At 45.2% G+C, this 11,614-nt stretch overlaps 1 protein-coding gene across 2 annotated transcripts; it reads right to left on the reverse strand.

Moving 5' to 3' along the window:
* Nucleotides 1-327: 327 nt before the first annotated feature.
* On the reverse strand, nucleotides 328-10,081 carry tfap4 (transcription factor AP-4 (activating enhancer binding protein 4)). Of its 2 annotated transcripts, none has more exons than XM_056407796.1 (7): nucleotides 9,784-10,081; nucleotides 6,496-6,661; nucleotides 6,312-6,410; nucleotides 6,034-6,204; nucleotides 5,776-5,925; nucleotides 3,467-3,634; nucleotides 328-3,362 (listed from the first exon to the last, which is right to left on the reverse strand). In XM_056407796.1, exons 1-7 carry the CDS (start codon nucleotides 9,870-9,872, stop codon nucleotides 3,204-3,206), a joined length of 1,002 nt encoding a protein of 333 aa, XP_056263771.1. In that variant the 5' UTR covers nucleotides 9,873-10,081; the 3' UTR covers nucleotides 328-3,203. The 2 variants fall into 2 exon arrangements, with proteins under 2 accessions (XP_056263771.1, XP_056263772.1); XM_056407797.1 differs by lacking the exon at nucleotides 9,784-10,081 and adding an exon at nucleotides 9,281-9,410.
* Between the last annotated feature and the right edge of the window lie 1,533 nt (nucleotides 10,082-11,614).

Below are 11,614 nucleotides of genomic sequence, written 5' to 3' on the forward strand. Positions count from 1 at the left end.
AATTAATGAATGCATGTCAGGGGACGACGGCAAGGGCTGCCACCTACTGTCCCTAGTGTACATTTTACTGTCACAGATAAGGTGGGCGATCTTAATTTAGCAATGAGCTGTTAAGCAAAAGAGGGCGGGGGGGGGCTTCAAAACACCAGCCACCAATCAGAAACAGACACTTGTGCATCAACTGTGCTGTTTGAGTGACGGCCAACCTTAACCAGAGAGGACACATTTGCAGCTGGTTATGTCATAATGTGTGCTGTAAAAACTGTTCGCAGCAATGCAGTCAATATTAAAAATACAATACTTATTTTAAAGACACACACAATGGGCCCAATTCATAAAAAACAAAGTACAAACTTTATTATTCTGTCTTTACAAAAGGCACAAGCCTCTTTATCCCCAAAACATTTCTCTTAAAAACAAAAACGGACACAAAATAGCTTCTTGACAACCATATGCACCAACAGGTCTAACCAAAACAAAAAAAGTTACAGATAAGACAAAAGGAGGGGGGAGAAGAGGGAGCTGCGAAATGTGAAAGGACACAAGAGATATTGACGATTGATACACAAAGATAGCGTAAAAGATTTTGCGTCCCCCAAAAAAATAAAGATGAGAGGGGCAAACAGGGCAAGATGTTGGAGGACAAGGGGGATACACAGCTGTGCGGCTTTTACTCACAACCTAAAGAGCTTCAGCTGAGGAGATGCCCCTTTATACAAATGAAAGAGGCAGTCTCCAGTATATTACAGTAAGTGCTTTGTAATCATGACCTTATTTAATGATCCCCACGCCCACCCCACTCATCTGACAAGCCGATATGTCCACCTAACATTTCCTAACACACAAAACAGAGAGTCAAACACAGATGGTACAAAACTGGTCTGGGATTCAGCAGAAAACCATCAAATGCAGATACATCCTCGGAGGAAAAAGCACAGGGCTCTACAGAACGCAGAGCTTGTAGAACACATTTTCAATATCCAGGAATCCCCTTGCTTTGAGTAATAAGTACTGGGAAAATGTCCCATGATTCAATTTGACAGTCGTGTCAGTCATTTCAGTGCAGCTGACATCAATATTTCTTTAAAGGGCAATTCCATGACATGAATCACGATTGATGAGGTTGTGTTCAATTGAACACATTATCTGTCCAGCAGTTCCAAGCTCCATCTATGCATTGATGCAGAGGACACTAATATGACGCTGTCCCTCAACGCAATCATAAAATAGCACTGATGTGTCAAAAGCACTTAATGTACCTAATAATGAGACCCGGCATGGAAAAAAAGGTGTATGATGTTGTGGAATGTCAACATTTCATTGTGGAAGCTTTTCCCCACACATCTGGCTTTAATAGTGCACATGAAGGGGCCAGCGGTCGGCCAGGACTGGATACACATTTGAATCGTTAGGGAGAAAGAAATATCAGGAGAGCTTGTGTCGTAAATGGATTAGTACACTAGAAACCTTTTCACGTTCGTGGCCAACACAATAAAACATAGGAAATTAGACAAGATATCTGGGATTATATGTTCTACCACACCCGGGGGGTATAAAACCTGTTCGGAAGGGCGAGGGGTGAACCAGAGGGATTCCAGTGGCCACCAACCAGCCCAGAGCAAGTGTTCAGGTCCATCTCTCAGGCCCCAGAGGCCACGTTAAGGCTGGCTTCACAGCACCTCCCTGCACCCACGGGCTATTAGTCAGGCAAGCTGCTGCCTCTCTCTCTACAAGTCTTAATGTCTGTCAGCCAACAGCTCCAGGCAAATACATTTAAAGTACGATCTAACGTGTAAAAAACAGGGCACACTAGACAAAAAGCGCACAACAGAGACTAATGCATAGAGCATGTGTGGTCAGCCCAGTCACCTCCACGGCACAGTCGAACAATTTCACCCGGCACTTTCCTTGTATTTGAAGTCTAGTCTGCTTTGATAGATGTCCCAACACGTGGACGAGAAACGACACTTTGATGGGCTGAATAAAACAAGCCTTTACGATTGCGCAAACAAGTGATTGTATATCAGTCATATTTGTATGAGTGTTGTGTGCACATATACGCTTGCCTTAACTTCAAGGCAAAAGCTGTGCTGTCGCAGACTGCCAGAGTCTGGGACACCGTGAAGCCCGGCCGATTCAAAATGCAAAATGGGACACGCACAAGTGGAAATCACTCAAAAGTGCCCACAGATTAGCTTATTTACCAAGCTAGGTGCTTTTAAATTCAAGAGGGGAAGTTGTCAGGACATGTCAAAGCACTGATATTTTTGTCATGCCATGAGTAAAAAGAACAGGCCTGTATTAGACAGATGTAGGTTTACTGGGAACCCAGCCCAATAAAAAAATGGCATACAAACAAACAAAAAAACAACAACCTGTAAGCGCACTTTCTCCTCGTGACCGTAGCTCCATTTCTTGTGAGCACCAGTCAGCCATGAAAACAGTTTCATTTCTCATTGATGTTGCGCAGTTTTTTCTTCTTCCCGTCTCTGGTACAATCACTTTAAGTTGCTGGATAAAGGAGCTTTAAAGAAACAAAACATGAAAAAGTAGACTTCACAAGAGTAAAACAACATTTTCTTTCATCCAGAAGTCCAACAGTCGTGTCGGCTCACAGCGTCTGTCCAAACCACTCAGAGAAGGAGGTGTAAAGGATGTTTATCTGAAACCAAAATGCTGTGCTGTTGGGTGGTGTTGACGCCACACAGCTGGGCTCTTTGTCTCCGGTTTCGTGGATCAGTCACATGGCTTCAGGGCCGAATGAAGAGGGCAGTCCTGGAGATTACTGGTGATGTTTAGCAGACACTCAACTATCCAGTGTCATGGAGCCTTTAGAGAGCGTCAGTGAAGTAGTTGCTCTAATAACCTCTCTATAGTATAATAAAGAGAAAAGAGTTCATGTGTGTGAAAGAGCAGGGGGTTTAAGCAGAAGAAATATGCAGAAGAGATCACATGTATGAGTGTAAACCTATTTGGGCTGCCTATCACAACCAAATAAACACGTATGAGTGTGGACTGAAAAGAAAGAAAAAACTAAAACGAGTGCTTCAATCTGTCTATCAGCTCTATTAAATGTCCACCGAACAAGAGTGCTGTGGATGTGAAGCCTCCTGCAGCCCCGCACTGCCTGGGCCTTTTGTGTGTGTGTGTGTGTGTGTGCGCGTGTGTGTAAGTGTACAACGTGCGCAACGTCAGAGATGAACTCAGGGCAGTGAACAGTCGTCGGGCCCGTCGCTGTTTGAGGCCGTGTCAGAGGCCGCTGCATCAGAGAGGGCACGACCAGAAGTGACGATGACCACCCTCCGCTGCTCTTCCTCGCCGACGCAGCCCTTCCCCTGGGTGCCCTCGATGTGCTGGATCGCCTGGAGACAGAGGACAAGCGATGTCAATGATGACAGCACCCTCTGGTGTTCAGATACGGACAGCCAGTCCACCCAGAAACGGTTCCCGTCGACTCCCGTCTTACTTGAACAATGGTGTCCAGGTTATGTCGAGATGTGGACGCTGTGTTGATGACCGACGTCTGGCCCATGGTTACCACGGTGACATGATGGGGTGGGGCAGGTTGGACAGGTGCGGGGACGATTACCGTGGCATGGTGTGTAGGTGCAGGGGGGGTAGTTGGGGTCAACACCTGGTGGAAAAGAAGGAATTATTCCAAAATAGTCTCACCACTACACTGTGGTCACATGTTGTGATGATCAAATAGCATTTTAAAGTAATGTTAAATGAAGAAAAACACAGAAACCAGCACAGACCATCACATATATATATATATATAAATAAATGTACAAATTGTGCACATACAGAGCCACTATATTACAAACACAATTGGGAATACAGCTGTTGGCATATTGAATATTAACCAGGCCAGATGTTAAGAATCTCTCATCAGCCTAAATGCTGTCCTGTACTTATGTTTCATGCCAGTGTTTTTGAGCTGCCTAGTGTTTTCCTGAAATGATCAGGGGTGCTCAGATTTCTCACGAGCGCTCTGCTGACACGTTGCGCTTCTGATCGACATGAGCTTCACCCTAAAGGACCACACACGCCCATATAGGTGCGAATGAGTACGCTCCCATTAACGGATCGGGCAGTCTGCCATTGAACAACTCGCAATTGTAATGTTCATTAAAAGCAGCTTTTTGTCTATTCATTCTTTCACAGTACTAAATGACAAACGTCATTCTTTCCAATCATATATTTTCCAGTAATAGTAAACATGTGACTGTAGCAGCTCTACTGCCGCTACCCGTGGGTTTCCCCCAAAAGCTCCAAGGATCAGCCAGGCACCACAAGGTTTCGTTGAACGACATATTTTATTTGTCAGCACACAACGCACAGCAGACCGCAAAACCTGCTCCACCCTCAACTGGGAGCTTTTATGAGGGCGGCCTCGGCTGCTGACTGATTGCCAATCACCAGCAGCCGAGGCCAAATTAGAGACAGCTGCCACAGTGACATTATAGCAGATCAAGCTTTTAGTAAAAGAAGATGTATTTGAGACCATTGTATTTCCCGTAATGCTTTGTTACTTGAGGTAATTTGGTAAATTCCCAGTGATTGTCACTGAGGCTCAGGTGCAGAGAGGCAGGCTGGACACCAGGTTTAAGTGAAAACCAAATAAAAGAAGGTAAAACAAAAAATTTAGGAATCACCATGCGAACAAACGGAGAATGAGACATCGAAAAAGCGACACTACAAGACCGAGACAAAGACAATAAACCGACAACAGACAAGGGAAAGACTGGCACAATATATAGAGGGAAAACACAGGTGTACGGCATGAGATAATCAGGGAGACAGGAGTGGCTGAGGGCAGGTGAAGGGAATTAACCAATCAAGGAGACAGAGGAGTGGCTGAGGGCAGGTGAAGGGAATGAACAATCAAGACAGAGGAGACAGGAGAAACAGGAGAAATGGAACAGGGCGTTACAGTGATATTGATTTGAGGTCAAATGGCTCAGCTCTTCTTGGTTTAATGCAGTCGATCATCTTTCATTTCCAGCACCCAGCTGCCATACGTAGTCGAGGGGCAGATAGCGTATGCCAATTGATTTGGCATCATGTTCTGTTGGGGCGAGTCTGCTGAAACGGGACACTGTGGCGGTCCGGGCAGGAGGCGGGACGTGTAGCGCTAAGATGAGCTGCTCGCTTAACCCACTGTAAATGAGTCACACGCCGGCATCTGCAGTACGCTGTGAGATGAGTTCAGGTGTCTGTAAGTAAGTGTTTTAAAATGTAATATGCCTCAACAAGATTGAGTCAAAGAAGTCTATTAAATGTTACAGCTACACACAGGAGGGAGGAGGGGGGTTGTGGTGCCAGCTGCCAGATGAATTCAGGCTAAAGAGCCTAAAATAAACACTGGTTTTCAAAATATACTTGGCTGAAAAGGGTTCGCACGAGTGTCAAATTCAAGATCGCACCGAACGTGATTGTTAAAAAAAACCTCTAAACGTTGGACAAAGAGTCGATAAAGTATTTTTTTTTTTTTTACGACCTCAAAAATGTGGACGTCCCTCTGTTGAGCCAGTGTTTGGTTTGTTTTACACACAAAAGAACACACACACCTTTTCATATTATATTATATTCCATATCTGCCAATAGATCTCCCTTCATGCTACACACTGGCCCTTTTAAGCATGACATGTGTGGATTTCGTACACCAGATTAATTGTTAAAAGATTACAAAATGTAAAACTTATCAGCACAGTTCTCAAAAGAATTCAGCAGTTTATGTGCGAGTCAGACTCGTGTGCAAATGTTTCCAACCTGAGGGCTGTGGGCTGGAGTACGGTCCCCCTCCAGCTGCTTGTTCTTCTGCAGACGGCCAAGGCTCTGGGTTTGGGTCAGCTGCTCCTGGACCTGCTGGCTGATTGCTTTCAGTGTCTCTGGGTACAACTGGTCATCCAGGGACCGCATCTGACACGCAGAGCCGGAGGGACAAGGTCAACACCAGGTCAGTCACTGCATCCGTCTGGACGCAGACTTTTAGGATAGCCTGAAACATGTCGTGGTGTTTCCTTTTACCTGTTCTTCCAGGATCATCCTGACTGAGCGCTCTTTCTCCAGCTGCTGCCTCAACTCAATCATCTCCCTCCTCAAGTCCTCCACCTTCTCCTCCTCCAGGATGTCTGGCGAGCCAATCCCTTCGTCTTTCTCCTCCGCACGCCGCCTCTTCGGAGAGGAACCGCTTAACTCCTGGGGAGAGCCAACAGAAATGCGATGAGCGTTTCAGATGAATACTTTAAACCGATGATCCTGACGGACAATGAATCCCGGTAAAGCCTTTTCGCGTGATGCCTCACTTGTATGATTCGTTTGAGCTGACTGGTCTGCTGCAGAAGACGCGTCTTCTCCTGCTCCAAAGCAAAGATGTACTCTGCCGTCTGTTGCAGGATGGCAGCCTGGGGAAAAGGGGACGAAGCCGTGAAGGGACCGGTGTGCCATGAAGGTTGCGTGTAGACCCCGTTCACACCTGTCTCGACCCACCTTGCTGAGCTTCTCTCCGTCACAGTGTGGGATGAGTGTTTTAAGTGACTGGAATCCAGAATTGATGCTCTGCATGCGCCGACGCTCGTTGCTGTTGGCAATCTCTCTGCGAATTCGCCTCTCCTGGTCCCGGGCGGTTTCTGGGGTCAGAGGAATGTTGGCCAGACTAGGGGGAGGAAAGGGGGAAGAAAGCTGTTAGTTGGACAAAAGAATTATGGAGAAAATAAAACAAACATGTGCAGCAGCAGCATCACTCTTACACAGTTCTTCAACCTGAATCCAAAGACTAAATCTTATAAGACTTCTTCTTCTTTTTTTTTTTTTTACAAAAAGGTCAACAAATTTCCAATAATACACGTATAGCCAATACTAACATGTTGATATCTATTTAGAGGACAGTCTACTTCCATTGGACCCATTCAGGCTGAAGCCAAACAACGACCAGCAACCCTTCGTTTTTGTTCAATCATCACAATCTTCCCTTTTCTACTTCCACTATATATAGTGGAGGGCTGGTGAAATGGACATACAGCATTCAGGTAATCACAATCTTGTCTGACGCATTATGTCTTGTGACGTCTTCTGTTGAGGCCACGATAGCTATTTACATTTCTGCCAGCATCTCTGCTTCTGAGGGACTAACTGTCATCTTTATATTTAAACTACTTTATACCCGAGGCAAAGCAAATATCCGGTCTTGTTATCCTTGAAGGACACTTCACTGTATTTTAATTCTCAAACCTCTTAATATCTTGTTTTGACTGCACATTAACATCACACAGAACAATTAGACCACGAAATGCAAAACACATTCCTGCTATTACAGCGGTATGGAGACGTCATTTGTCTTTTAAGTATATGAATGACTTGTTTCCTGTGCAGACAATATTAAAGAATATACACATCATACATTGGTGCGATCCAGGGTTAATTGTAGTTGGGCATTATTTAAAGTATTCTTTAACCGAAAAACGACACTTAAGCATAATCCCCTGCATGTGTCCTTCTCATATGTTTGAGTGACACATTAATATGTTATGCTTTTGAACGGTAGTGTAAATGTTTCACAAGACTCCTTACAAGCACAACACATGGTAAAAAAAGGCATATTTACAGTGGCACCATTGCCTATAACTCCTGATGAGATGTAATTAGAGCAGCACGGAGCCTGCTAATATTTCACCCCTAAAGCTGTGGTGAAAAGACACAATATAATGCAATACAGTTGAGGGGAAATTTTAAGCCAACTTCCTCTCACATACTCTGTATCCAGCTCAGTATCTCTGGGACCCTCTCTATCCGAGCTCTTATCTGTACTGACTCAGCTGCCTCAGTGCAAACACTGGAAACAATTGTGCAGACACAGATGAGAAACGGAGTGTATGCACACACTGCAACACACACACACACACACACACACGCTTACCAACATTGTAGCGGTATAACCAGCCAACACATGTACTGCCAAAGCATGCCAAACTGGGTCTAACGTCATATCACACAAACCATTCCAGAGAAACAGCCTGGGACCCAAATAGAGTTTAAAAGATGAAAACAGGAGTTAAGTGCCAGGTAACTAAATCACAAACAAATCAGAGCATTCCAAAAGTATACTGACAATCAATACATGTCTTTAAAAAAAGAAAATTAACCTAAAATACCTTAAAATCGATATTGCAATAATCTCAGTGTACATTTTATTTTTGGGCTGTTTGACAACAACATTAGATATTTGAAGACATCACTGTAGATTGTGGGAACTAGACGAGGGCATTTTTATAATATACACTTTTATTAATCCCCATGGGGAAATTAGTTTTCTGCATTTAACCCATCCTTATTTATTAAGGAGCAGGAGCAGTGTGCAGCGTGATGCGCCAAAAGCAATCAGGGTTGCTTGCCCTTGCTTGAGGACACTTTCGACTTGCAAGAGAGGGAGAGGGGAACACAACCTTGCACTGCGGTTTGCAGGACCCCTACCACAACAGTTTATTGATATTTGATAGTCAACAAATGTAACATATAAATCAATAATTCAATGAACCAATTGTTGTTGGGCTGTATTATAATAGTAACAACTGAAGAGGCACGACATGGAAATAGAGTTATAAAGGCTCGACAGCTGAACTGTCATTTTCCATTCATTTTAAGTCAAAGACAAACATGACAGTCCGGGTTAAATTGGTGGAGTGTCCTCGTTATATTGCGAGTCCCCGCAGACTAACAATGAGGACTTAAAGGACTACATCTCCCACAATGCCCGCGTCACTACCAACAGCCACCAGCAACAGTGGCATATCCCTCCGCTCAAACAGAGCTGCGGACGTATCGAAAGGCCTTCCGTGACACACACACACCCCCTTTATTAACAACACCACTTTTAATGTATCTGCCTCCTCGAGCGCTAAGTGTGCTTTTACCGGACACACCGACGGAAATATATACGTATGTAAAGGGCCGAATTACGCCCCGTCCGTCATCACAGTGCCCTACGCCACCTCCGAGCAGACGCTCCGTGTCCTCCGCCATTATAACAATGCGGCAGGCAGCATGGCAGAGGTGCGGGATGAAAAGACGCAGTGGAGGCGACTCGACCAAGCGAACAAGACGCACACAAAGCAGCGGGAAACCTCTCCGTCCCCAATGAGGGCGATTTACACCGCGGTTGTACATTTTCACATCAGAAATAAACGAGAACGGCGCCATTAACAGGGAACAAACACCCCCCCCCCCCCCCTTCCTCCTCAAGTTTAGCTCAAGCCACAAGCATGGCCGCACTACCCACAATAACTTCACGGCGCTCGGAGCAAAATCGTCGCTACTGCGCGGTGTGCGCGGCGACACCGGACCCGTTCACCCCGAACAACAGCCGCCGCTGCGCTCGGTCCACTTCTTAAGCGAATCGCAGCACCTTTGGGCGACACCGAGGGTTTATTTGAGGATAAATAGAGCGGCGCTGCGCTCTGTCGCGGAGTAGTAACGTGGTGTCCACGGAACCACGTGGTTTATGTTTGTTAGACACTAAATACACCGATTTCGCAACTAAAATGTGCAAATCGACATCGCGGGGTGGATGCTGCGGCGTGAGACGGACCCCCGCCGACTCAGACGCCATATCATTTAAGTGTTTGATGGCAGTAAATGCCCGCAGCTCCCCCGTGAGTGAGTCGTGTACACAATAACAGATGAGATCGAGCACGTTGCCTCAGCGCAGTGGCTAAGTGCGCCTTATCCGCACAGATAATAACAATACGAGCAGCGTGCTGGCTGAAACACATGTATACACACCTACAAAGACCTCCAATCACTTCTTTCTCCGTTTTCCTGAAATGTTGCAAGGAGGGCACCTTCTGAGCTGGAACCATGAAATACTCCATGCTCTCCTCTTGCCAGTTTGCCCCCCTGCTCTTAAAAAAAAAAATAGCAAACAGTCTCCGTAGAATAAAAGAAAAATCCCGACGTTAGAGAGAATAAATCCCGTGATCCGACGCGGGTTAAATCCTCAGACGGTAAGAATCTCTCGTCTGTAATGTAATAGTTTCAGGCTGCTGAGAGTTGTAATGCTACTCGACTTCCAGCTGATGGGGTTCCCTGGTTGTGTGTGGCTCTCTACCTCTCTCTCTCTCTCTTTCACCCTCCCCTTCTCTCTCTCTCTCTCTGCATGACCGTGTGTGTGTGTGTGTGTGTGTGTGTGTGCGTGCGCGTGTGTGTGTATGCAGCTGATCGGGTGGCTTTCAAGGCGGGAAACAGCTGGTAAGAGTCACACTCGCTTCCAAAAGCCTCCTTCCGCAGAGACGGGGGACTGCATGTAAACAAAGGACTATTTAGCGCAGACACACAGCATCGAGAAGAGGGGTAAAGGGCATCATGTGCGTTAAATATGAATCACAGCGAAACACTGGCTGCTAATGTCTGATTGAATGCCCGGGTTAGTGTTGCGTAAAAGCAATACGCCAATCCTCCAGTCGGTGATTATCAATCAAAAACAAGTTTCCCCTGATATGATTTATGTATAACTAATGACATTTTTAAATACTAAAATCAAGTTGAGAGGCATGATTGTGAACATTTTAAAAAAAAGGAATTACATCAATAACCTACATAGGTTTCAGTGTGACGTTGATATAGTAAATAGAAAGCTGGAGGGGCGGATACTCCAACAGCTGCGATAAGCGAACAACAGGGATCAGCTGACGAGTTGGCGGAGCTGCACAGCAACAGCCACCCGGGAGGGCTTTTAGGGACAGGCTGCCGACTGACACGCTACACGGCCCAACGTGTGTGCCGTTCACCATTTTGGGCGTCCCCGTGGCAGCTAAGGGGGAGAAAGTACCGTGTTGCTACCTCCACGCGCGCACAGCGATAACGGCAACAAAATGGGTGCAGCGAATGTGTTTTTTTTGCACTCGGAAACATGAAAAGCTGGATCCTCGTGGATGCACATGGTGGCGTTTTATTAATGAGTCCACCTTACTGGAGCGGATGTAAGCTGTCAAGCAATTAACGCTGGTTCTCACACAGCTGTTTACACATCTGGATCGGCCACATCGCAAGAGACCTGTTGAAATTAAAGAGGACACTTTTTTAAATAGTAATAGGCAACACGATGTTATACATCTTACGAATTAAGATATACGTTCTAGGCTCTAAACACGCACGTTGACCCAGCCTAAATAGGAAAATATTATCTACAAATGCCATGGCCGCTATTTGTTGATATAATTGATTTTCATTGGCTATTACAATGATCACAAACAGCATGTGTACCGTTTACAATACTATAGAATAGGTTTCACCAATCATTGCTCATTGTTTACTTAATATTTAGTACGTTCTAGTATAAATTATTACATAAAGTCTTACTTTACGATACACATTGGGACCAGTAACCTATAAAAAAACAAGCTAAATCCAGAGCACAACATGGTTTATTATGACACGCAATACCAAAATGCGCATACGTTCCAGGCAATAGTTGCACAATTAGCCTATTAATAGGTAACTTACATGTAAAACATCTGAAACTCGATGAACATGAAACATGATCAAGTCATATTTGGAATGTGTTGGCCTTATTGGGGGCTTCTGAAACCAAAACACACACACACACACACACACA

This window comes from Pseudoliparis swirei, chromosome 23 (assembly GCF_029220125.1).
Source record: "Pseudoliparis swirei isolate HS2019 ecotype Mariana Trench chromosome 23, NWPU_hadal_v1, whole genome shotgun sequence".
Classification (NCBI taxonomy): domain Eukaryota; kingdom Metazoa; phylum Chordata; class Actinopteri; order Perciformes; family Liparidae; genus Pseudoliparis; species Pseudoliparis swirei.

Coding starts and splice junctions, on each gene's coding strand:
- tfap4 (XM_056407796.1), bottom strand. CDS start 9,872: ATGGAGTATTTCATGGTTCCAGCTCAGAAGGTGCCCTCCTTGCAACAT. Junction 6,411..6,495: donor ACGGAGAGAAGCTCAGCAAG/GTGGGTCGAGAC, acceptor CCTTTTCCCCAG/GCTGCCATCCTGCAACAGAC. Junction 5,926..6,033: donor GGATGATCCTGGAAGAACAG/GTAAAAGGAAAC, acceptor TCTGCGTGTCAG/ATGCGGTCCCTGGATGACCA.